Consider the following 27,699-nt stretch of genomic DNA (forward strand, 5'->3'; position numbering starts at 1 on the left):
ATGTAAGACCTCTGGTCACCCCCAGATAGCAGGACTTGTCAGCATCTCTACTTTTTGTTTGTGTGTTTTTCTATGCTAGTTATGTTCGAACTGTCGACAAACAAGGTTGTTTTTTATGCATGCAATAAAATTGTTTCTTTTATTTAGGTCTTTTTTCCCTCTCCCATATGAATGAGTTACTTTGGCCACAACCCTCACATGTTACGGGAGTATGTTATATAGTTCAAAATTATGAGAAATCATTATATCATTAAAAATATATTTTATTCTTTCAAAATATTGAACGAAACAACACTTTAGGAATCTAAATACAAGATTTGAGGAGGGAAGAGTCTTTTTTTTATGCAATTACAGTTCCAAAATAATCATTTTTTGGGTCGTGCTTTTTTGGCAGGTGCTTTAGTTGATTTTGATGTCTTCTTCGATGATGATGGCTCTGCATCAGAAGTCTTTACATCTTTCTTGCTTGGCTTCTTTACCTGTAACAAATGTAAACTGTGTTTAAAAAAACTTAACAAACATACCATATATACTTGTTTAAAAGCCGACTTGTGTATAAAGCCTATCCCACCACACCCACTTCAGGACCACCATAACCGCAATAAACTGAAAACCTGTGTATAAGCAAACCCTTGAAAATCAGCTCATTTTGCAGGGGGGGGGGGGAAGTGGATGTATTTTCATGCAAAAGTTACAATGAAAAATGATTCAAACTTTCTCATCCATTTCTTCTGAGCCTCTGAGCTTTACATTAAAAGCCAATACAGTGTGGCTTCTTCAACTGCCGTTTTCAATTTCAAAGACAATATTGCCTTTAGTTTCATCCATTGCGATACCAATAAAACACTTTTTAAAGGATTGGATAATGATCTCTGAGGAAACAGAATCCCGAGCCTATTCCTTAATTGTTGTTAAAACATGTTTACCTTTGTTCACCTGGCAATTAGTCACAGCAATCGCAGTTGATTCACCTGCTGCCAGGTTGCAGATAAGAATGTTCAGCAGTATAAAATAATGTGAATGTAAACGAACACTGAACTTTCTTAAAGTGTTACGATATTATGCTGTTGTAATCTCTATGCTGATTGGATGAGACCTGCACGAGACTGGGAAAATTCCTTTATATACTGGTTATGTATTATGATTGGGCAGCAGCACATTTTCACTTCCCCCTTTTTTCCCTTACAGCAATATTTCAGTAACTATAAAGTGCTTGGTGCACTTCGGCATTCACAGTAATGGTGTCTAGTGAACTAACTGGATATCGTCTCACTGTCTTTGAGGGGATGATGCCGAACTCGATTATGGTTTTCCCGGCTTCGTGGAGACTAGTAGTTGTTGGACCCACGATCGGATGGGTATAACCACTGGAACCAATTTTCGCCACAAATAGCCTCTGATGTGAATCTACATGAACTCTCTTCACCACGATTGCAATGTTTCCTGAAGGTACAGGAAGCGGTGAGGACTTTGAGTGCTCCATTCATGTGATAACAACACATTTTCTTGTAGTCACATGGATTGAAATGGCTTTTTCAGATCATCTGTTTTGTGAGATCGATTATGTTTCTAGACTGTGATATACATTTTAATTATTTTTTTATTGACGTAAAATTTCCCTAAGAATTTCCCCTAAGCATTGAGATTATTAGATTGTTGGAACTGAAATTTAACGATTAATTAATTGTTGTTGTAGCTAAAGTAAATCAATTATAATAAATTCTCAGGTAGAAAATATCGCATTTGTGTCATTCCTTATTGTCATCTGCTAAAGATTTCTTTTGGGATAACTAAAAATGAATCTAAGAGTGCAAAATTTGACGCACACACTGGGCCAACATGTCAGGTTTCTTTATCTTTGGAACACATTCATTTGGTCCATAAATTCCTTGCAAGGCTTGTTGATGGCTTTAAAATCCATGTAGGTGCACCAGGTGTATCAGAGCCAACAACGTTTTCCTTTTTTTTTCCTTTGGGTTTAATATTATCGGTTCTGTGGGGGTATGAACATAGCTACAAAAATCACACTATTGATTGGTAACGCTATCTAAATTAATACAATTGAATGACCGACGTTAGTTGACCCAAAATTGCAAAATGAAGCCAAAGGATCTAAATAGTAATAGTCCAATGAAGTCACACATCTTCAAGCTAGCCGTTCAGAGGCCATGTAGCTATATGATTCGGTGAAGTGGAGGAACCGGGGGGGGGGGGGGTCGATATTTTCTTCTCAAAAACTGACCCGTGTACCCCCAAACTGAGGAACAAAAAAACTTGGGTTATACGATTATATATGGTAGTCAACTACTAATGCAATGAGTCCACAGCAACACCACCACTACTACTACTAAACCACATATGCATCCTGTCTATATTCCTCTGCGGAACTTCTAATGAACTGGTACATGTTGGACTGTGTGTTGTGAACCTAACGTGATGTTTGTAATGCTTGCTACAAACGCCCATTTCAAATACACACCCGAAAAATCTTGATATTTCTTTAATAGTGTACAAGTTTCCAACTTACTTTGATCATGGCATCGTTTTCGAGTTTGTCATCATCCTCTTCCTCCTCGTCTCCAGACAATGGCTCTTCATTTTCGGCCAAAGGATCCTCGTCTGCTGCAGATTTCTTTTTCTTTTTGGAGATGCTCGTTGCAGCATATGGGTTCTGCACGCATTCCTTGTTATACATTCTCGTGAATGCAGTTTTGACCTGAAAACAGTCCGAAAAGAACAAAGAACCTGATTTATGTCTTGCCATTGCATTCAAGGTGAAAATACATTCAGAGTGTAACACTGAAGAGCAATTGAATTACAGACGGCTGGCAGTGTGTGCCTATTAAATCATTTGTGCCACCCAAAAAATTATTTCTTTCTTGTATTCCAGAATTATTTCTTTCGTTAACGAATGCTAATACTTTCAATTGAGAATGGTTTGCTATTTCCAGTCCAGGATAATTTTAAGGGGCCGTTCAAGTATTATGTCATCATCGATGGGGGGGAGGGGGTTTCCGATTCGCTGACTTTTGATGACAAGGGGGGAGGGGGGTTTAGATAATGCTTACACCATCAACCACCCTTTATGAAAATATGAGTTGGATTCAGAGGGGCAGAGCTGATGACGAAATTTTGCTGACAAGGGGGAGTGTGGGTCAAAAATGGCTAAAAATTTGCTTACGTAATACTTGAACAGTCCCTAACTACAAACGAACTGATATTTTCAGTCGAAAAAAGTATAGATATTTTCAAAAATATATTTACAAAACCCTCTTCTCCAGTTAAATGTGAAAAAGGATTTAAAATATATCTTACTAACAACTATCAAATGCAAATCTCTCGATGTCAAGTTGGAAATGTTCTAAATTTTATAGTATACAACATTTATAATATGCAATAGCTTGACTATTGTATAAAAATATAGGCTCACAAGTTTGACGTTGAATGTGAAAAGTCCTGTTAAAAAGATTATAATATTATTGAAAAATATCACATGAATGTTTTTAGGTTAAGGAACATGTTTTAACTATTACTTTACATCAAGCCTGAAAATATCCATAATCAACAATATGTGGACTATTGTATCGAAAATATCAGATACATATTAAAACATCTGATATTTTTGAAAAATATAATATTTACGAACTCTGCATGCAAATAACCATGTGTGATGAATAAACACCCGCAACAATAAACAGTCAAAGCCAACTGGATACTCACTTTCGTCGCAATCTTTGAGCGTGGATCAGTTTGGTTCGACCACAGAGACAGTTCGATAGCCGAATCAAAGTCTTCTCTGAGAAGGCAGTAGTACTTCATCACATCGACGGCCTGCTTAATGTTGCTAGCGTCTGCATCGTCGCCCAGCAAAGGTTTAGTGAGAGCACGTTTAAGGAGCGGCAAATACTCCATACAGATATTTGTTTTGTTTCCAGTCGTTCTGGTGACAGGGACAAAAAGGTGAAAGTGAAATCAACTCCTTGTGTTAAAGAAGGGTATCAGAATTTTAAAAAAAACTGAAAAAAGACACTGTCAAGTATCTTAAATTCATTCCACAAATGATAAAAAAAACAAACACAAACCCTTGCCATCTTAACTTACCGCATCCTCATATGAATCTGCAATTCTTGAAGGACGCGGTCCATGTGGTTCTTGTTGGAGTTTTTACCAAGCCAAGACGGGAAACTGATCATCTGCTTCATGTAACCCGTGAGGAGTTCTCCAGGAATCAAGCTTGAAAATATGGCCTAAGGGGGATAAAATACGAAACAACCATGCAGGGTTATCAATAAAAATCATTTATATAAACTATGGGTGGGTGGGGGTGATAATAAAATGAAACCAGTTTAGCAAATAATAAAAAAGTATATCCAATGACGTTGGGAAAATTGAAGCAATCTATAAAGAAACTAATACACTGTTGCTTTTACAGAAGAGGTCGCTAGGGACATTCAATTCGTGAGCAAAAACACCATTCGGCCGTTTATTTCACAAGAAAAATTACTTTTCGGATAATAAAATATGAAAGTCATGTTTTTGTGATTGTATTGCGATTATTTTTCAAAAATATTAAAAAATAATCATTTTCTAAGCGCAATGCAATCACAAGCGCAAAATACCATAATCAGAATCTCAGTAAGTGGTTCTCCCCACTCGTTAAAATGATGCGTGTTCAAGCTCGTATTTAAAAATTTCTCTTTTTTTCCTTGAACAGCGTGGATTATCTTTGTCTCTTCATAAGCATTTGGAAATAGTAGGCCTACAGAAATCTGGAGATTCTCCCATTACAGGGGGGTAAGGTTCCCCCCCCCTTGCCATATCCCCGATGACTTAATAAAATTTTTTATATATTTTTATGAAAAAAATATAAAAAATCAATTAATTGAAGAAAAGTCGTCTTTCTCCCAAGCATGTCTTGTGTACAGCTATGAGCAGAATATAATAATACAAAATATTTGTCTTTTGTCTTGAAAACACAATAACTTTTGATATGAAATTATCTACGACAAATTTTCAGTTTAATCACGCACTTCATGCTATTGTCGTCTTCAGCGCCATACAACAAATGCCTTCTGCAATATTAATATAATTGGAAACTGAAGCATTTCTTCATATTTACTTCAAAGTATGGGAGACAGATGGCAACACTGACACGAACACAAAACAAGAATGATTCTGACAACAGAAAGACGTTAGATCCACACACTCAGAACACACACTCAGAACACACATTCCGACATGTACCAATTGGTTAGAAATGCCACAGAGGAATGTGTGCCAGGTGCATGCACGGTTAAGTAGTAGCAATACTAATATCAAATGGCAGACATCCTTCCGTTATTAGGATTAAAATCGCATCTCTTTTAATGACGAAAGTACAGGTTCTGAATAAAAAATTGTCATATTTAATTCAAATGTTAAATGATCCTGTACTCGTTTACTCTAATCTGGCAAAGATGCGATACCAATACTATCACCTTTTGAAAGGCGAAAACCTGATACAACATAAACAGGTTCCATTAGATAACCCATATGTACATAGCGGCATCAGACACTATTGTTCAATAAAATATGGAACCATATAGATTACCTGCGTTGGAAGGAGGCCCCAGCTACTGTTGCTGCGAATTTCCTTGTCTACCAGATCACCAATGCATAAGCTGTCAGCAGCCTCGCTCAGCAGTTTCAGATGCTTTTTAGGATCGCCGCTGAAGCCAGACAAGTAAAAAAACAACAATACCAATTGTTATATGTATTGACCATTCAATGTTACCACATTTTGAAGTATCTCCAGAAAAATATTGGGCAGTTCATTGATTGGCTCAGAGCACAATAAAATAAATAAGATCAAGGGAACACACATATAAGGGTCCAAGAAAACAATGTAGAGGGTACATGATCAATCTATGACCCACGGGCAAAATGTGGTTATCTGATGTGGCCTGTGACCTCAAACGAAATTTTGTAAAACCAAACTAAGCAGCACATTTCCAGATTACTTAAGTGACCTGCAATGCCACTCGTGGCACATTTAGAGATAATTTTTTATCTTTTCTTAATCTTATCATTTCTTAATGAAACTGAAGGTCAGTGTCTCATGCTAATTTAAAAAAAACAACATTTTTTTGAATTTATTTGCATGCATTCATCAGAAAAATGAAACCAAATGCGTTCTTGGGAGGGAGGGGGGTGTATTTCAGTGTCTCATATTATAAAGAACCTCAAGCGTTCGAGACTCAAATGTGTGTGAAAAATGAAATTCAAATGTTTTTACATGATCACACAAAGAGAAAGAAAACTTTACCCAGCAGCAGTTGGCATCACGTGAACATAATTTTCTTGAACAAATAAAGGCGCTATGCTGTAATCGTGGAAGAACAGAGCAGCCTTGTCATTAATCGTTGCTTTCTTATTGTTACCGATCGAAAAAACCTCCCTGAGAACATCAAATGGACCCTGTGAATGCAGAGACATATCAAATTAAAAAAAAAAAAAAATTTACAAAGTTATAAGGCAAGCAATATCGGAGCAGAATTCAGCACATTTTTAAACACAGGTGCATCTTCTGAAGGCAGGAAAAAAATTTTGAGTAGGAAAAAAACTCACCATTTTTACACTCTTCACGCCAAAACCGATGTCTTGCTTGACTTGTTCCTGAGATAAGCCTTTCTCTTTGGCGCACCATACAGACAGGTTATGCAAGACCTACATCATTGGAGTAACATGAAAACCCTCTGGCGTTATTTCCTTGTAAACAACAACAAAAGAAAAAGTTTGAGACATTTTTCTAATTAAAGAAACAAATGAGGCTATTACCTGCCTAATGTCTTGATTAGATGCAACTATTACATCTTGAAGTACATTTTGGGTGATGGTCAAACCTTCTTTGAAAGCCACAGACATCATGGCAGCCTACCGTGCAAGTAAAAAGACATAACAGGTGTCATTATTGTGCATCATCATCACTTTGTGTGTTCAAAACAACTGGCAATTTAAGTCACCCCCATGACTTTATAACAGCAGCTAAAATTTCTGCAATACAATGCATGCACCCCGCACAAGCTCCAACCTGGCTGTGGGAAAAATCCTGGAGAGGACACCGCAGCATCGTGGCAATCTGAAGCGCTAAGCCTCACTAACATGCCACACAAGAAGTAATTAAGGTAAAAAAAATTAGCAAATTTTGTTATCATCATCTCACTTAAGACAACTTTTTAATACATTCACTGGCACTGGAAAGACAAAATTTGCCAAAAAAAAAAATCAAACATGTAACCTCCAAACGGCTAGAGTGTGCAGACATGGAACGATGCATTGAAGTATATTCACATGCCACTTTCATAATAAACAATATAGTAAATTTTGACCCCCCCAACTCCCCATTTTTAGTTACCATATTATTTTAGTTATCACTATATTATTATTCAGCATCTGAATTCTGATTTTTCAGTGCTGCCATCAATATTAAACATTCAGCCTGTTAGGTACACACACTTACACTTCTGGCACAACTTAATAGATAGTAAATTGCCCATGGCAATAGACCTGAGTTTTGCTCGATTGAAAGAAAGAAAAAAGGAATCTGAGAATTCATAGTAAATCATGTTCTAGGAAAGAACAAAGTAAGACAGAGACGTCAAACATCAAAAAGCTATCCAAAAAGAAAAAAAATTGGATGGATTGGATGGACTGTATCAGACACGGCTGCAAGCTTTGACATGAATACATTTTTTGTACCTTGAATTGCATGGTAGGTACTGACTTGATGAAATAGGTAACGTCAGATTTGTCTCTGGACTGTCTCTAAGACAATACCATTGTTGACTAGTTGCCTTGCGAACCTCTGAAGATATAGAGTAAAACAATTTCATTACAAATGCAAGTCATCAGCCTAGTACCCACGTATCAAAAACAGAGTAGCACCACAGATTTGTCTTAGGGATATCTATCAGATAATAGGCTTTTATTTGCATTGTGAACTTCCAGAGACATAGCATAAAACAATTTTGTTATGAATGGGAGCCATGAGCCTGGTATCCAGATCAGAAGAGGTATCAAACCCAGAGTTGTGTCATTGGATTTGTTTCAGCTATGTCTATTTACATTGCAAACTCCCAGAGATGTAGCATGAAACATTTTTTTTTTACAAATGCAGGCCGCGGGCTCATATGCAGACTGGAAAAGGTATTAAAACTTGAGTGGTACAATTGTATTTGTTTTAACAAGATTTACCCATAGCCATCAAAACACGGATATATACTTTCTGAGAAAGAGATATTTAAGCTTTTAAAGAATTTAGTTGCGCAACTTTTTGAGGATGTATCCAATACCGTCTGATGATTTATTAAAAGGCATATTCATGACAAAAAATTATTGCACCAGATAGACATTATCATCAGTAATGATCATAAAAAAAGGATCAATTTATCTGCACTAACTTTGATCTGTTCAACCCTCGGTTTCTGGAATCTCAAGTCAAAACAGTAGTTGCTCAGCGACCTTATCTTAGGGTGGTTCCTGTCGTTACATATGCAGATAATGGGAATCTTTGATGATTTGATGAATCCTATGAGTTCCTGAAATGCAATAAGGCATAAGAATTTTTTATAGACACATTTTTTTTTTGCCCAAAATATACTAAGAAATAGTATTTTCTCTGGATTTATGCCGAAACAAATCTTCAGAAAGAAAAGTTGTTTGTCTCTTTTGGGAATAGCACCTGGGCCTTTTTGTATACCGGGCAAGTGCAATCAATATACCAGATACACAACCTTCACTTCCTTATAACATGCATTTTATTGGCACAAAACGCTGAGTAGTGACATTGCAGCCTCCCTTAACTACAGTAATGGCCACCCCAAGTGGCGATAGTACAGAGCAGGGAGTCTTCAACCTCACAGACACAGTGGACCGAATTGAAACTTCCCACAAAGCCTGTGGGCCACCAACTCATATAATTTAACAGCATCTTAACTTAAGGGGGCCAATGGGGCATTGAATTAAACAGGGAAAGAAAATAATTGAAGACTTTATTCTGAAATTTTAAAAAAAAATTAATTTATAAATTGTCAATTTTGATTGGTTCTGAGAATTTTTTTCACTAATTCTAATAAGTTTTTGATTAACCACTATTGAATTATACTATGTATCTACTACTTTTTGATTACTACTGATTGAATTGATTAATTCTGATCTTAATTTTGATTTGAAATCACTTTAAATGATTTTTTTAATTATTTAGTTTGATAATTCTGGAATTATTTCTTTCATTAATTCCAAAATTATTTCTTTCATTAATTCCAAAATTATTTCTTTTGATAATCATGCAATTATTCCTTTATTGATTATGAAATAATATCTATCAGAAATTTTAAAATTATTTCTCTGACTGATTTGAAAACTATTTTTATCACTAATTCTGAAATTATTTCTTTCATCAATTCCAAAATTAATTATTTCAACAATTTGAAAGTTATTTCTTTCATTAACTGTAGAATTGATCGCTTTTCAATTTTTTCAACCATTTATTGAAAATGATTGGCAGGCCACAACAAAAAAGTATGATGGCCAAATGAGACTTCCAGGCCATGTGTTAAAGAGTCCAGACTGGTATAGAGAGATGATATTTTTTGGCCCAAAATATATTGAGAAAAAGGATTTTCTGGAGATGTTATACAGAAGCAAATCATTGGAAAGAAAAGTTGTCTCTGTCGGGAATTGAACCCACTGGTTGTGTCTTTGATGTTCGATTAACATACTTATCCAGTATGCAAGAGGACCTGGTTTAATTCCTGGAGGAGGCAAAAAAAATTTTCTTTCCAGAGACTTATTTTGGCATAAAATCCAGAAAATCCTATTTCTTAATAAGAATTTTTGTCTGTGAATTCTCATCAATTATCTGGATATTATGTAGAATATGGTGCATGTGTTGAAAACACATATTTAGAGAATACCTGAATGCCACCTCGATCTTCATTCCCAGCCATTCCATCAACTTCATCCATCACTATGGCATGTCTCGAAGAAATCATTTTACCACTAGATCCTGAAAATGCAGAATAACACATTGACTTTAATTGCTTTTAGCCTTGCGGCGGTGCATATTTACACTAAATTGAAAGAAAACGGGGTACATTTGCAAATAAAGGAAAAATACAACCAACCAATGCAACTCCATGCAGTCAGAAGCGCCAGTATGAAAGTTTGTTTACACTCCTCAGACATGTAGGGCTGTGATTGTTCTAGGGGATCTTGTTGCTCTTGTTTGAATTATTTATTTTCTTTTTCCCTTCCAACTCTAGTTTACTTGATTTTGTGAGTTTTGAACGTATATATGTATGTATAATATGTGTAAATTTTACATGCACATCTGTATGTCTTGTACTGATTGTGTTGCGAACAATTTTCGTTCAAATTTTAATTATTTTGGTTGTGTATATAACCATCTTTATGTATCCTGCTATAAGGGCTCCTAATGCAAGTGCCAAAATATGAAGCATCAAGTTAGCCGAGATACATTGTAATTGCCGCTGAGAGGGTTAAGGAAACGCACACATCAAATCACTAGATAATAAAAAAAACTATTTTCAACTATAACAGATAGAGAACATTACCAGCAAAACAACTGCTGAGCGACTGATTTTGAATCTGTTCAGCAACTATAGTCTGAAGGCTTTTCTTCGACCTCGTATCAGAGGCATTGAGCTCAACATAGTCAAAGCCTGCTTCCTGTGAAAAATACAAAAAAGAAAAAATTAATTCAAAGCATTTCATTGCAATAGGAGCCGTTGTTTTGAGTATTCTGGGAGAGCAGTCAATAAACTATGACTAAGGAGCAGCGGGTGGCAAAAATGGAGAACTACAGCATTAAGAGCTTCGTGAGACAAAGCAGTTGATGAAATTCCTGCCCAAACTGCATCGCTTTCATCTGAAGAAGGTTCCATCAAATCAGCTATTGATCGCACTTATCGTAATAATCAAATTGACATTACACTCTTTCATACATTCATAAAATCACATGTAATTAAGCTGTGATTCCCAAAACGTTTTAGCTTTGTAACACCCCTACTCAATCTTGAGGCAGTTGGAAAGTACCCAGAAGTGCTGTGACATAGTGGTTAACAATAACTGTCCTAATTAACGACATCAATAAAAACTTTATCGCTAAAATACTTTAAACGGGGGGGGGGGGGGTGACAGTATACACAGGTTCTATTACACTGTATGAATACTTCTATTTCCAATTTGATTGATTACCTTGCAAACCAAATGAGCAGTTGTAGTTTTCCCAATGCCGGGAGGACCAGACAGCAGTGCCGCTCGGAATCCTGACCCATCATCATTAGTGTTCCAACGACCTATTAAAGTATGGAGGAAAAAAAATAGTTACATTTTCGGTTATGTTGAAGAAAGCTATCAACCAATTTCAGAGTGACAAGCTGTTTCCGACTTACAAAGTATGAAAGACTGGCAGAGATGAAGATGAAGTTCGGAACAAAAATTCACATGCCTCTGCGAAGAATTTGAACTACCAAACTCTTACACTCTGGACGAGTGCTCTACCATTAAACAAATTATGTTTATGGTGGTACCTCACCATCATGGTGCAAGAAAATGCCAGTCCTTTGTAGTTTAATGGTAAAGCACTTGTACGAACTACAAAAGTTCGGTGGTTCAATTTCCCGTGGAAGCATGTGAATTTTCTTTCAGAACTTAATCTCCATGTCTGCTTGGTATCCAGTCTTTCATACTTGTATGAACAGCAGAGAAAGACATTGCTTCTCTGCATGTTTCAAAAATGCCAGTATTAATGTCTAATGGTTATAAATTTCAAATTCCAGCGAAATTTCTAAGGAGCCACATATTCTTTTTTCAAGAAAAAACAGTCCAAAATGATTTTTAATTTTCGACTATTCCCCAGGAGTTGTTAATCCCCTTTTAATTTTGGCCGACACACACACATATAAATGACGGAATGTTTTGTTCTCATTCTCAAATTTAGAAATTTCACCAAGGCGACCTGCCACCTGTGATTTGTTACAAGCCCTGCTCTAGTGTATTTACAAAGAACTATTTTCAAAGTCTACACAAACCACTAAACAATAACATCAACGTTAAAACCACACCCAACAATGAAATATCATTAAAGAGGAATTTTTTTTTGGCTGTAATGATTGGGTCGAGACTATCTTATTCAAGAAATATATATATTAATACAAAAACACATGCAAAAAAAAAAAAAAAAATCATAGCCTACTTACCAGCGACTGCAGGTTTCTTGTTTTTTGTGTGCTTACTCCAATTGACTAGCCATGTTTGCAACTTCTTAGCATTGCTCCGATCTCCCTGTTGACCGATTATCTGCTTTGACGAAGTAGGCTTGTATTTATCAACCCACATCTCACATGTTCCAGCAACTGACTTTTGTTTATTAATGTCAGCCTGCAAGGAAAGAATGATGTCAAAATAAATAATCAATCGAAACATGAGCGACAGAAAAATTACAGCATTTTGTTTTCACCTACCTGCTACAACACTCAAGTTTTAGAAATATAATACATGGGATGATGTGATCTATTTCATTAATATAGATGGCAGCATCTAATAGACCTTATTCTGTGCTTTGTTTATAATGTTCAAGTGATTTAAGATTGCTGTCTGTTCTACTTCTATGTCTCTCGCTCTCTCGAGCATTCGCAATCATGTAGCCAACGCGCTAACATCTATTTCTTTCATGCTTCTTCCTTTATCACGTGTGTATGTATATTAAATGTAATAATTCAAAGACTTCACTTCGTCTTCTATCATCTTCCACTCGGACGAATGTTTCAGCGAGTATGAAACATGAAATGGGACTTTGCTGGACTTACACTGATGTGAATCTTACTTAATTTTTTCAAAAAAAAAAAAAATCATCTAAAAAAAAATGCACACTAAGGGGCCATCCAAATGTTACATAAGCAGAATTTTGGATATTTTGACCCCCCCCCCCACCCCTTTATCAGCAAAATTAAGTAAACTTTCCAAAGCAATGCAAGAAAGGAGCAATCAATATATTCTTTTTTTCAAAGTTAACAAAAGATAGAAATGAGATTAAGAAGCATTACTTCAAGTGAACATCCTAATGATAAATCGCAGAAACCATTAAATAAAAAGACAAAAAAAAAAACAAAAGTAATGCAACTACAGTAAAACCTCCTCTAACGGTCACCTCAGAGCAACTGTAATCTCTGAACAATGACCAAATTTTGTTGGAACTGAACGCTTTCCATGGATTTGAACATTACGGGTAACCTCTGAACAACAACCACTTTGGACTTGGGAGTCGGAAAAAAACACACATATTGCTATATGTACATTGAAAGCAGTGAAGAGGGAAAAAGGGTCACTTAAGTGATCTATAGTTATGCCACAGGCCACAAAAGTGATCTTTAAATCCACCGTTGGTCACTTAAGTGAACTGCAAATGTGCCGCAGGTCACTGATGTGATCTGAGACATGCTGATTAGTTCACTCCTACAAAATTAGGTTTGAGATCGTGGGTCACATCAGATGACGGGGCGCGGTAGCCCGGTCGATAAGATATTCGCCTGAAGTACCAAAGGATGTTTAGAGGTGTCGCGAGTTCGATACCCGGTTCGTCCTTGTCAGAAAACTTTCCTGACACAGGGGTACAACAAAAAAACGGCGACTTGACCGCAGCAAAAAATTGCTACCGCAGGGAGTCCCCCATCGAGGGGTTAGCGCACCAACCTCTCGACGAGTATAAAAAACAAGCCTGCCGTTCGGAATCGGCAATAAATTGTAGGTCCCGGTCTAATTAGCCCTCGTGTGCAGAAAATGACCGTGGTGCGACAAAAATGATCAAAAAAAAAAAAGATCAAAATGATCAACATCAGATGACTCCGAGGGTCAGATTTAGTATGTGCCCCCATGGGTTGAGCATGTGTGGTCTAGTTGATCATGGGTGGAAATAAATAACTATTTGGGGGTTGCTAGTACACTGTCTTGGTCCATGTATGTCAGTTTCCCTCGCCAATTCGTGTTTCTGTTCTGTTTTATTTCAGCACTGCAAGCCTAAATTTTACGATGCCAAAATAGCAATGTAGATTCATTTACAAGGCTGCAACTAGATGCTCAGTCAGCCAGGGCAAGCACACATTCTGGCACTCCTTTGTAATGTTAGAAGAAAATTTAAAGAGAAATTTGATCGTCGTCTTGACTGCCGCCCGGGGCATCAGATAGCCAGATCCCCTCTAGTTACAGCCCTGTTGATTAATCAATTATGATAATATTAAAGTCAATATAACCAATTACAGAACAGATTATTATTTTAAATTTTGCATAGATCAAAAATTTTAGTTGGTTAAATTTTAGTTATAAAATGACCATTCCCAAAAGCAGCCACATTTTTATGGGCCCATTAGTTGCTGTTGGGAGAAATTAATGTATTTTGAAATAGAATTTTGAGATCAGACTTACTTTTCCAATTTTCTTCACGGGGCTAGCATCTTCTGATTTTTCTATATTAATCTTCTTCTGTGATTTCAATGTGGTAGCCGTAGGAAGATATTTGTCGCCGCTTGTACTTGGAACAGACTTTATCTCAGAAACGGTTTTTTCATCAGACTTCATTTTTGGAGATTTATTTTCTGGGATTTCCGTTTTCACTGGTGGTTTTCTGGGTGGGCCGGAACCAGGCGAGTTTTTTATCAAATCAAAAAGTCCATCCTCATCTAACTGAATGGTTCCAAGCTTCTCTGCCTAATGGTATCATAAAAATGACAAATGAAAGAATTCCACAAAATCGCTATTTAATATGATTCAATGCAGAGATTTTCATGAGTATTCTTCAAAACTCTCTTACAGTGAAACGGCACCAAATCAAATGGCTCATATTCACACATGTGTGATAAATCTGGTGATTATGCTAATAACCTCCATTTTGGTAGGTTTGATAAATTTCACTACATTTCATCACTTTTACCGGCAATTATGCCTAAGACCCAAACATCCTTGGTATAAACATGATGAATCTCTCATATCATATTCATCACATTTGTCAGTGACTACGCATAATATTGGTAAATATGATCATGAAGGAATGAACGCCAGGGGCTCTGCCACTGGACTTATCCTGTTGCCGAGATCTCTTCCAGCCCAGCTTCGTGACAGAGTCTGGAACAAAGTGAGTGCACCTAACAGTCTGAGTGTAACTCGACCACCACAGCGGCTAATATGATCAGGGTTTTGCAACCCCAAAAATAACTACTATTTGACGAATCTGCCAATCAACCTCTATATAAAGAACTCCAATTTCAACATTTTTGTAATCGTACCTCAGTATAACAAACTCCAATTTTAAAAATTTTATAATCGTACTTTGATATAACAAACTCTCATTTAACTAATTTGACAGGATACTTAGATTATGCCCTCATATTACAATCAGGTATTATGCATAATCACTGGTAAAAGTGGTAGACTTTATTTTGTTTATTTATTTGTACTTTTTTAATCAAATTCAACAGGGCTTTCCTACACTTGGGTATTATGTATGATCACTGGTAAAAAGTGAGAATTTTTAAATATTTAACAAATTTATCAACAACACTTGGTACACAATAGCCAGTAAAAAGTGATGAATATAGTGAAATTTACAAATTTACAGAGACAATTGGCAATTAAGCATAATCACCAATTTATAACATTTTATTGTAACATACGATACTGTAATGTCTATAAATATTTACTTTTTATATTACTACTTATATTACCTTTTCTAGTTTACTGGCCCCAGCATCTCTACCAATGACAATGTACTTTGTATTTTTTGACAGCGTTGTCATTAATTTACCGCCATGTCTTTCGATAAGCTCTTTTGCCTCGTCTCGCTCTATGGACTCGAGGATACCAGTGATGATAAAAGTCATGCCGCGCAAACAATCCAATTCACCCTGAAAAAACAAACACATAGACCTCAGTGGAGTGACCACTTTTCATGTGACTAATGGTGAATTCACATCTACAGTCACCAGTCATTCAAACACGTGTCATGTCAGACAACAAATATTCTTTTATAAAAGACCAATGAACAAATTTTTTATTTGCCATACAGATTTTTATGACTTTTTTATCGGTCACCTCATTGGGCATTTTGTCTGTTGCAGCCTTTGTATTTGAACAGGGTTCGTACAAAGCTAAAAAAAACCTTAAAAAGTCATTTCCGTTTTTAAGGATCCTAAAAAAGTACTTAAAATTCTCCCAGCTGTTTCACCAATGATGATGAGCTCAGCACAGCATATTTATGGAATTTCAGAAAAGGACAAAGAAAAATTTCGCTCCTGTGTGTCGCAAAACTATTCTTTCCGAGAGAGTGTGTTTTACTCCTCTGTACTTCGGCACCACTTCCCTATCTCCCATAGTCGTGCTATACGTGACCTTGGAAAGTAGAAATCTCTGTTGCAAAGTAGTTTGACTACTGCAAAGTACACTGTTGTATTGGGAAAAAAACTCATGGGCTAACCATGCACTTTTCCATGTTATGCACACAAGCGCTACAAAGATATTTTTTCATACGAGCAAAAATTTTCAATATGAAAATATTTAGTTTTTATTAATCCCTCACAACTTTACCCCATGACAAGCTTTTTCGGAAATGCTAGCATGTCAAATGGATAATCCACCCAGTCTTTCTTTGAAGGAGTTGCCGGAAGTCCAGAAAAATTTACGAAATTGGAGAGAAGGTCACACACACACATATATATATCTATATATTTTTTTAATTGATTTTCAGATTTTTCTGGCAAGTTCCTATGCACGATTTTGTTCCCTGGAAATTGGATTGGGATAATCACGGCCCCTTATTTAAATTATCAGGCCCTCATCTCACTTTTGATCACAAAACCCAGATAATATCCTTGATAGATGGTTTGAAATGAATGTTTTTAAATGGTTTAAAATGATCTTTCAACTTTAAAGTGTAAATGCGAGTCAGCAAGCTGCAGAAATTACTATGGTCGATTGCCATTGCATCAAATCTGATGTTTACTGAAAAAATTTCACATTCCGCAAGTAAAAGGGCTAGTTGCCAAATTATGAATGCTAATTTGTCAACATCGCTAAATAACGAGTGTTAAATCACCAATATAGCCAAATAATGAGAGCTAAATCATCAAACATTGTGTTCATTCTCCCGAAATTTTCTCTCTTCTTTCAATTTCCTCTAAATATAATTTTTGTGGTTTTAATTTCAAGTCCACTATTCCTTTGAAAAAAAAATGTTGCCATGGCAATCAACAAACCTACAACAAAAACATACACCCAGTTACATATCTACTCATCATGATTTGGAAGACAGGTAGCATCAACTATTGTACATAAAAGTACTTGAAATAAGTACTTAAATAAGTAAAACTCTTGAGGTCTGAAGTTTGCCATGACTCGTTAAAACTCTGTAATTTTTATTCAGGAAATTTTGTGTTATCCCTGTTGAAGTCAAGCACTATGGAACATGAAATACTCAAATGATTTTTGAAAATGATATGTAAAAATTTAATTTGTACATCTTGCAGTATACTTTTACTTGGGGAAAAAACCTCATGTTTTCAGGGACCCAGGCAAGATAGAATAGAGTGACGTCACTGCAGACCTGGTTGCAAAATGATAGCCACTTCAATACAAAATTAAAAGTTTGAAATACGATTTCAAAACTCTGAGTAAATCATATGTACCTCAGGAATTTCTTTGGTGCCGAGAGCTCTGGGTCCTTCTCTCACCATGTAACTCATAAAACTGCTGTTCCCTTTCTTTTTTGGTGGAGGTTTCACTGGAGGTGGCTCATCCACAATCACCTAGTGGGAGAATGTGACATAAGTATTATCAAAACATATGAGGGATGCTCCAAAAGTAAGTTTTGTGAAAAAGTAGCTGAAAATGTAATGTTCATGTTAATGGGTCTAGAATAAAGTTACACATTTTCAGGCTGTCCCATAGGCCTGTCATTTGGGGAGGGGGGCAATTGCTTGCTCCAAAAATTAAAAAAATACAACAGAAATGGACACACACAATGTGGGGAATATATTTATACTTCCCCCAGGAAGAAATTTAAATGATGGGTCTGCTGTCCCAAACGAATGATATGAGAATCAGAAGTAGAACATACACAAAAAACGCCAGTGGAGGAGAGGTGTGTCTAAGACACACTGAGTGGTAAGAAATATGACAGCAGAGATATGTACTGAAAAAACGTCAAAGGTATGTGTCATTAATACACTACGAGTGAGCATATGGGAAGCATGTGACAAATATTGATTTACTGGGGGCATCTAAAGCATTTTAGACATGTAGGTGCTCTGCTCGAGCTTGATGTAAGAAATTTTAGTTATTTGTTTTTAAACACTTGGCAAAAACCAAGAGGGGGAGTTCTCGAGCACCTCCAGGCACCCTGGGTTTTGACGGCAATGCTGTTTACAGAGCACCTACGATAATAATATCTATCAAGCAGTTGTCCATTAATGATCAGCACAGTGAGGGTGTCGTTTCTGAAGAAAGCTAGAGACTCAAAAATTTAAAATTCTCTTATAAAAAAGATACAAAAAAGCTTTTTACACACCTATTTTATCATTAAAAGAGAATTTGACTCAACCAAAAACAGATTTATTTATTTAAAATGTTATCTAAAGCAGAAGAATATAATTGCTCCCCATCACATGGCATGATACATGCAGCTAAAGGAGCTGACGAAGAAAACATTGGGGGGGGGGGTGTCTAAGGGTTGCTGCTTACTGGTCATTCTGTATATATATATATACGATTGCTCTTATTTTCAACTTTCTACAAGTTTAGCTCCCACTTCTTATCTTATCTCAATCAAAAAGAAAAACTATCTGTACAAAATTTTAGCTCAATCTAACAACTACTACTAAACCAGACGTCCACATTCCTCTGAAGAACTCCTAACGAATTGCTACATGTTGGAATGTGTGTGTACGTTTAGTGAACCCTCCATGAAGTTTGTTTCTGTGTAATGCTTGTTATATGTCTAGTGCTGCCATCTGCAATGATTTTTTTCAAACTGAGTTTTTTCCTCAATTCATAGTGAGTGAAGTGTAATGAATGAATAATTGTACCGTTGTAGGACTGTTGCTCTCTGCGGCGAGACTTTTTAATGGGGAGATCAGCTTGCATTTGTGCCTCGAAGTTGGGAAACCAACTTCAGCCGACCACCACTGCGGCGATGGTGAGGTTTGAACCCAAATCCTCGCGATGTGAGTCTGTCACTATGACCACTCGACCACCACAGCGGTTCAATCTAACAACTGGCAGGCGACCCTCATCAAGGTGCCAAAAAAGATGACCAGGCTCTATGGTTGATATATATCATAGTAAATATTACATTATGAATGATATGGAATTATCAATTGTTAGAACAATTGAACAACAATATTGATGGATATAGTTTTCACTCTTTTTTTCTTTTCATAATTCTATTTATTTTAGTGAAGAGGTATATATATATTCTATTTTCTGTTTTTCTTCTAATTTTTGCCACTTTCACCACCTCTGGTTTGTTCCACTTTTTCCTGCTGTCTCGGCAAAAACCCAACCCTGTCTTTGAGAAAGGAAAAGAGAACATGGAATACATCAGAAAATTACCTTTTTCTTTTCTTTCTGGGAAGGCGTGATTTCAAGGTTTGGATGATGTTTTGCGCCTCCTGCAAAAAAAAAGTTAACCAAACAAATACATGCATTATTCATTTAAATGACATATTTATGAAGGCATGTAATAGTGATTAAATAAATTACCATTGAATAATGATTTTCTGGCATTTATGATGCTACAGGTGCGAGAGAGAGATAAAAATAGTTGAATGTAGCGATATAAATTATAACAACTTTGCAGGCACTTTGTAACATCCATGAACGTTGGAAACATGTTTTCCAAGCAAAACAAATCCCAATACGAATCCTGCTTACTTTTTTTTTCAACTGATTTCTGTTTCTTGGATTTCTCGGAACTGGTCTTTTCATCTGTTAAAACCTGGAACAAAAATATTTAATCCAATTCAGAACTTTCATAGACTGCCGTGAACATCAACAGGAAACTGAAATTTATGCATTATCATCATCATGCTTTGCATTTATGCATTAGCAGATCTAGAATTTATTTCATGACACACTACAGTGAAACCTCACTATAACAATACTCTATATTGCGATAAATCCCTCTATTTTTTCAAATCTTGTTTGAAAATTCCCATTCTCTAATGTTGAGCTGCTGCCCCCCGATACAACGCAATAATCCTTTTACAACTATATTTTTTCTTGGTCTGCAGAGTATTGTTGTATCAAGATTTCACTATATCTAAACAAAGGATGTTCAACCTTTAGGAGAGTGCAGGCCACTTCGTTGATTTGAAAACATGTTGCAGATAACTTAAACATAGGGCTGTCATTTCAACTTTTTCCAGGGGGGTGGAACAAAGAACATGTACTCAATGTATGTATATATATATATTTGTGTGTGTGTATATATATATATATATATACACCATTTTTAGTTTATTTTAAAAAGCCAGGGCTCCCCTGACCCCCCCCCCCCACCAAATGACGGGCCTGCTTAAATGATCTGGAACAAAGGCACAGGTTGCTTAAGTGATCTAAAAATATGCTGCAGGTCACTTAAGGAGGATCTGAAAACATGCCCCGGGCAACATAAGTGATTTAGAACTGTGGCATGGGACGCTAAAATGATCTGGAGTTGTGCTGCAGGTCACTTAAGTGATCTGTAAATATGTCTTGAGCCACTCAAAGAACTGCACCAGAGATCACTTAAGTGTTCCGGAAATGTGCTGCTCAGTTCATTACTAGGTTTAAGACATGACTATTTTTAAGATTGCTGACTACATCAGATGATTCGGAGGGCCACAAATTGAGCATGTATGATTTAGACTAAATGAGCATTATTTCAAAACCTTTGAATGAGATTCTTCTTCTAATTGCATGAGGGTCTTGTGGAAGTCATCATCTTCGTGATTTGATTCGATTTTACCCTGGAAATAAAAAAGATACAAAATAAAAACATAAATGCAAGGAAAAATTTTTTAAAAAAATATGCGTAACAACTTGTGTTGTTCGCCACCGTATTACAGTACCTGAGACCGATTTATTTAATACAGATTCCAATGGGATCATTAAAATTATCTACTCTGGTTTCCGTCCTCTGCCAGGCCAAATAGAAAGCGAGTCTGGTTTCTTCAAACTTCTAACTTAATTACACAAAGCTTTAATTTCAATCAACCTTTCAAAGCATAAATTGATAGAGGGCCTTCATATAGGTTGTGCCATTTTCTAAACTCACAAAGAGCTGCCGCTACGTTACCCTATTGAAGATAACATAAGTTCACGAACAACGCGTTGTCAAAGACACACGTTGAGCTGACCTGTCTGCAGAATGTCTTTCATAGTTTTACCCATGTCTTTAGAGCCAGAGTTACTGATGTTGTCACTCGCATAGGCATGAACTTGCATTTTGAATTCTTACTTGCACTTTATAAAAACTCGCAGCTATGTAGACTTTTTTTTTTTAACCGAGCACAACTCTGGTCTATAGACATGAGAAATTTATTACAGAATCAATTTGTGCCGGAAGTGTGTATGTGTACTTAAGACTCTGAGTGTGTATCTAATGTACATGAATTTGTGTATAAATTTCAGTGCTGTCACCTACATTTCAAACCATGAGCGAAGTGTTATGATTGAATATTTGTACCGCTATAGGTCTGTTGCGCTCTGTGGCTAGACTTTTAAATGGCGTAGACTCAAACACAGCCTCACATTTTCACTTATCAACAAAGTTTAGAACTAACAAATCTTTTGACTAGAGGGGAATTTTAGTCCCCTCCACCAAGTTCAGCGTCATTCCACATTAGATCAGCTACAGATGACTCCAAGTAGTGCTAGTTTAATTACAAACACTTTGTACAAAACACATGCTTAACATTAAATGCACAATTAGGTTCCACAATAATCGATAGCGACACAGTCACCTCTTCTGAAGTAAAACGGTATTGGGTTAACTAATAGTGATAGGCTGAGGATTGCGTCGAGTACAATAAGCATTGCATAACATCAAATGAGTTTCTACACACATACTTTTTGCTCTTTCGGTGAAGTCTTGGATTTAGACTGTCGCTGCACTGGCGAACTTCCGAAAAAGTCCATAGCAGATTTTGGATTCAGTTGTTTCTGATGTTGCTCCAATTTCCCATTTGTTTTTTCCACCTTAGCTTTCTTTTGCGGAGATTTTCGAGACTTTTTATATGTTTCTTCTGCAAATAGAGTAAAGGGGGTTTTTTAAGTAAAAGAATATTGCCAATTTAAAAAAAATTCAAACATTTCTCTGAATAGGCATCGCAGTGTGTCTCAAACATTAAAATATGTTTGTTAGCATAACATATAAGCACCATACCTTTCCAGAATTATCATACACTGAGCTTGACGTGCACCCACTCAAAAATTTTGGAAATTATTAGCAAAAGGCGAAGTGGATAGACGAGAGTAATGTATTGTCAGAAAACTAGAATGGATTCAAGAAGGGGAGGTCATGTGCAACCAATAAGCTCATCAGCTGCATTTGCTCAGATGTAACCCCGATAAGCTGACTGATTACATTTTCAAAATTTTACAAAAGAGAACTTTTATAAAACATTCATAGTGTAACACCGGCCTAAGTTGGAAACTGTATGAGCTGGAAACCTGTTTAAAATGGAATCAAAATATAGTCTTGTTCTATTAGTGCTTTGATTTGCACCTTTATAAAACAGAAATCTGGCTAAAATGGCATATTATGTATTTGTCTCTTGACGTTCTGTTTTGTGTACAGGTTTTATTGTATAATTACAATATTTTTTTCTGTATAATCCGTGGATTATCTGTTAAAAAAGTGGTTAAACATTGAAAAAGGCAGATTATCTACCGCTGCAGACAATCTACAGAAAATGATGTTATCAGACTGATGAGTATTCTGTCAGAATGTGAAGGTTTTTGATCAAACTGTAAATTTTGTTTTGTACAAAAAATTCTATTGTTTCGTGAATAAATTTCATTAGTTAGCGAACCAATGAATTGATTATTGAAACATGAGGTAAGTTTCTATTATTATTTTTTTAAATAATGCGGATAATATGCCACCACGGATTATACATTGTTGTTTTTCTTTCTTTCTTGAAATTTCGCACATGGATTATACGCAGGGAAATATGGTAATTATAATGGAATCACAGCAATTATAATATAATTTATGAGTCACGAAAATAATCTCAACTCTTGATTTCAAAAATTCAACTAAGCCTCTGGAAAAACTGGTACATTAAAAAAGTTAGGACGCCAAAATAACGGAAATAGTTCATAAAATACAGGTCATGTTGTCACTATATATATGAGAGTTTCTGGCCTGTGAGTGTCAAAAAGGGAACATATCCCACTCCCAGATTGCAAAGGTTGTACACCCCCGATTTAGAGTGATGTAGCCCCTTCCCCCTGACCTCGGTGAATAGCCTAAAGACTTGCTGCATCGCTGCACTAACCTGAATCAAATGTGAAGTCTTCATCCGAAGACGAAATCTTCCTCTTAGACTTCTGTTTTGTCGTCTTGGGAGGCAAATCAGTACTCTGTGAATCCTTCGTCTTCAGCGAGCTCTTTTCTGGTTTCTTTGGAGATACTTGATTTTTTTTATTTTTCGGTGATTCGTCCTCATCAGAATCTGGAGGAAATAAAATACACATTATATAAGACTGGAAAGATATTTTTCAATTAATGATGTAGCAAAGAGACTGAGTAAAATGACGAAAATCCCCCCCCCCCGTCCTTTCCTTAGGTCTGGCGTCCCCCCCCCCCCAGCTACGGCTCTGGATTAAGATTTCATTTTTGCACAGAATATAAATCGAGCAAGCAAAGACAATAAAAACAAGTGTGTGATTACTCGAGAAGTTCAATAAAATTGTTAGAGAGAGAGAGAGAGAGAAATATTATACCTGACTCGATTTTCCTCCGTTTAAATGGCTTTTCTTCTTTCTAGAAAAATATGAATTTAAGTAAATCATGATTATACAAAACAATTTTCATCACATTTCGATGCTTCATGTGTGGTTACCCGAAGAAGAATCCAAAATTCTAAGGACTTAGCATAGAATTCTTTATGTGGAATTGTCTATAATACAGCTGCACAACTACCTTCAAAATAAATTCCCTTAGAGAGGGGGAAATGCAGAAGTCACATGCTTCTATTTTTCAAACAGAAATGCAGAAGTCACATGCTTCTATTTTTTAAACACATTTTCTTCGAAAACAAACAATTTTCTTTCAAAAAAGCCCAGCCTGGGGGGAAATGGATATCTACCCAAGGAGCAAATTTAACAACCCTGCTTATGACGTATATAAATCTGAGTTCTCTGGGTGATTTTACTGGTATAGCTTATATGCCAAAAGCTGTGGGCCACTGTCAGTCTTCGAACAGAAAGAAGTTGGCTACCCCTGCTCACTTGGCCACTCCCATGCTTATGCAATTTCTAGGGAAATCTCTTAGCCACACACACTGACTTCTCTTCCCCTATATCACAGTTTTGGTCATACACATGCTTTCACACTCTTGTGGTCATATACTGACCTAGTCCCTCGTTCGCAGGGTCTTTCTTTTGGTTCCTCACAATTATAAATCCTCCAGATATCTCTCTTTTTGTCCCTCGCTTACACCCTCTTTAGGTCACTCCCCAATGTAGTTCCTCACTCTCTTGGTCATTCCTTTAGTCACTTCCATGCTTACACAATATCTAAGTCATTTATAGGTCATTTAAGTGACCCGCGATACAACTCTAGATCACTTGAGTGACCTGTGACATAGTTCCAGAGCACTTAAATGGCCCGTGGCGAGTTTTTTAGTCAATGAAGTGGCCCACAACTATCCTAAAGGTAGATTACCCCTGCTCTAGGACATTCACATACTTTCACACTGTTTTGGTCATTACTCGATGCCTGCACACTTTCTAGGTAACCCTTTTTGTCACTCCACCGGCCCTTTGATCTCTAGGTGCATTTGTAGTTTTTCTGCCCTTCTCGTATTCTAGTCTTATTTTCTTGACCACTCTTTTCAAATTAGCAGACCCCTCCGAACTTATACTAACCCCAGGCTATAGCCTGTCAAGCCTTGTAAATACTCTGGCTGAGAAAAATTTCTCTCTGTATTTATTTAAAAAAAAAATTCATCTTGCAGTCTTACTGCATGACTGTTTCGGATTGTGAGCACATTTTATGTTAATGATGCAATAACAAATTATGATCGCCACAGTATATCACAGAAATAAGGTGTGCAAGAATGGTGTTGGTTGCATTGCTAAATGGGGAAGCGATGTCATTATTTTGAGAGAGTTCAAATGTGTGATAACGTTTTTAACAAGGCAGATGGCACTGTGGAGGAAGCAAAGGAATTCTGCCTGAAAGGGATGAAATAAAGAGTTCTCAAGTTTTTTGTCTGACTGATGTGGTCAGTTTTTATCATCATGTTATCCATCGTGTTTATTACTAAATGTCTATGTTTTGCCATTTTTATGTCATTTCAAGGCAGCTACAGACTACTCCTGATGTGAGGTGGTCTCACGTAACGTCATTGATATGATGAATTTCTCGACGTAGAACCCACACCACGGAATTTCCACAAATCAGAAATCACAATGCCTTTAACAAGACATCGTCCCAAATCATGTCACAGAGTAGTGGATTTAAAAAATACTTATACAGAGAAATATATGGTTGTTCTTGTCAGTTGATGAATTTACCTTAGACGATGACTTCTTGCTCTCTCTGTTGCTCTTGGGTGGAGCAGAGGCAGCTGTCGCAGCAGCCTTCGTTGTCAACCACCTTCTGATGTCCTGAAAATAAAAAAGAACTCCATGCATATATATATATATATATACAATCAAAATTTCCACAAACAGAAATGTATATCCAAGCATACAACATATTGCACCGAATATCTCAATACATTAGAGGAATGCATTCCATTCCTGACGTGCAAAAATCAAACCAAAGTCAAATTTCATTTCAACGAATACTGTTATAGAAAAAATCTCATAGTAACGAATACAGTTATAATGAAAATCTCATTGTAATGATAATTAATTGTTAAATAAATTTACATAACAATGAATTGCAAATTCCGATATTACAAAATGAAAAATCTATTATAACTAGGGCGACCATACTATCCTTATTTACCGGGACAGTCCTGGTTTTTTGTGTTTTACTGACTGTTCCGATTTTTATGCGAAAATGTCCCAGTTTTCACGTATTTTCAACGAAGCCAACTTGATTTTTATTGATGAAAATTGTTTGTTCGGGTTCAAAGACTGTCGTCCGTTTGAGTTAGTTCTCAACGTTTCCCCAACACAAGTGGTTGGCATCATCAGGAGAATTCTGTGGTGAATTTATCTTACTTTTAATTAGTTATAATTAGCAAGACTTACTTTTAGATCAAAAAGCCATTTTTTGGAGATATCGTGTTCTGACCAAACACCACAGAATTGATAAAAAACTGGATCAAAAATTTTTTATTCTTCAAATCAAAGATTAAAATTATCTTCCCAAATAAGTAATTACATTACACTAATTACAACTACAAATAAGAATATTTATTTCACATATTTTTCTTTTTAATTCACTGCAATTTGAAGTGGCGTTTTCATTTCCCTCGATTTGCAACTTCTGTATGATTTTACCACAAGTTAGCAACTTTGCTTACTTTTGGCATCATTTTTGGTGATAACTGGTATTGTCTCATATTCTGAAGCCGAATTTCACGTATTTGTCTCGAGTAAATATGTTAAACCTCGTTACAAGTAATTCAATAATGGGATATGGCACCATGATCATGTAGTAGAGAGCTCCCAGATATAATGTTACTATATTATCATTGTTTTATTACATTACTATACTATATACACTACTTATGATTTTTGAGAATAAGTATATAGGAGGTAGTGAGTGGTCAATTCTAAATATGCGGAAAACCTTTTCGTCGCCAAGTTTTAAAGTACGCCCAAACACAGATGTGTCGCCAACACCACTCTATCCTGCCCATTTTTAATTAAATGTTATTGAGTGTTCCTATGGTCCCACCTATAACCCTAGCACCAAATCGGGTTTGGCGGTAAAAAAAAAAATAGTCGCCAAACAACGGTATATTGGGTATTTAGAGGCTATTATAGAGGACACATCTCAACCCATGCTCGCCAGGTTTATGAATTGAAGAAAACAAAATGACCATGCCTCCACATGCAAAATAACCAAGGCTGATTGTCATTGTGCGTTCATTAAGTTAATTAACTGATCTTACCATGGATTAACTTGCGATAACCTAAACAAACTCGACTATCCCTAGCAAATCAACAGCTAACGATCACGACAACTCATCAGAGATCCCAACTTTTGAGATTTAGGCAAAATCCAACGACGAAACTATCAGACGTAAACATTAGTTCAGCCTTTCAACAAGAAAACTCAACAAACCGCCATAACAGCAGTGTAGTCTTTAGATAGGTAGTTTTTGTGATTTCGCGAGTGTGAAGAAACTCAAGAAATTTGATAAGGAGAATTTTTTAAAAAAATGTTTTATCTGCCGTCTTTGAAATTATTAAAAACTTACG

General features: G+C 36.3%; 1 protein-coding gene across 1 annotated transcript; it reads right to left on the reverse strand.

Annotated features, from left to right (window-relative positions):
* Positions 1 to 244: 244 nt before the first annotated feature.
* Positions 245 to 27,586, reverse strand: Gnf1 (germ line transcription factor 1). The gene is made up of 24 exons (XM_089248479.1): positions 27,390 to 27,586; positions 25,834 to 25,926; positions 24,037 to 24,076; positions 23,589 to 23,765; positions 22,156 to 22,331; positions 20,976 to 21,053; positions 19,978 to 20,041; positions 19,657 to 19,715; positions 17,733 to 17,852; positions 15,777 to 15,956; positions 14,482 to 14,763; positions 12,261 to 12,441; positions 11,257 to 11,357; positions 10,614 to 10,728; positions 9,954 to 10,045; positions 8,439 to 8,576; positions 6,817 to 6,912; positions 6,607 to 6,705; positions 6,305 to 6,456; positions 5,591 to 5,708; positions 4,102 to 4,247; positions 3,721 to 3,940; positions 2,528 to 2,716; positions 245 to 479 (listed from the first exon to the last, which is right to left on the reverse strand). The coding sequence occupies exons 1-24, from the start codon at positions 27,390 to 27,392 to the stop codon at positions 366 to 368; spliced, it is 3,033 nt and encodes a 1,010-aa protein (XP_089104605.1). The 5' UTR covers positions 27,393 to 27,586; the 3' UTR covers positions 245 to 365.
* Between the last annotated feature and the right edge of the window lie 113 nt (positions 27,587 to 27,699).

Source organism: Pholcus phalangioides, unplaced genomic scaffold (assembly GCF_987345545.1).
Source record: "Pholcus phalangioides strain wild (caught in Gottingen) unplaced genomic scaffold, Ppha-v1.0 ptg000020l_1, whole genome shotgun sequence".
NCBI classification, from domain to species: Eukaryota; Metazoa; Arthropoda; class Arachnida; order Araneae; family Pholcidae; genus Pholcus; species Pholcus phalangioides.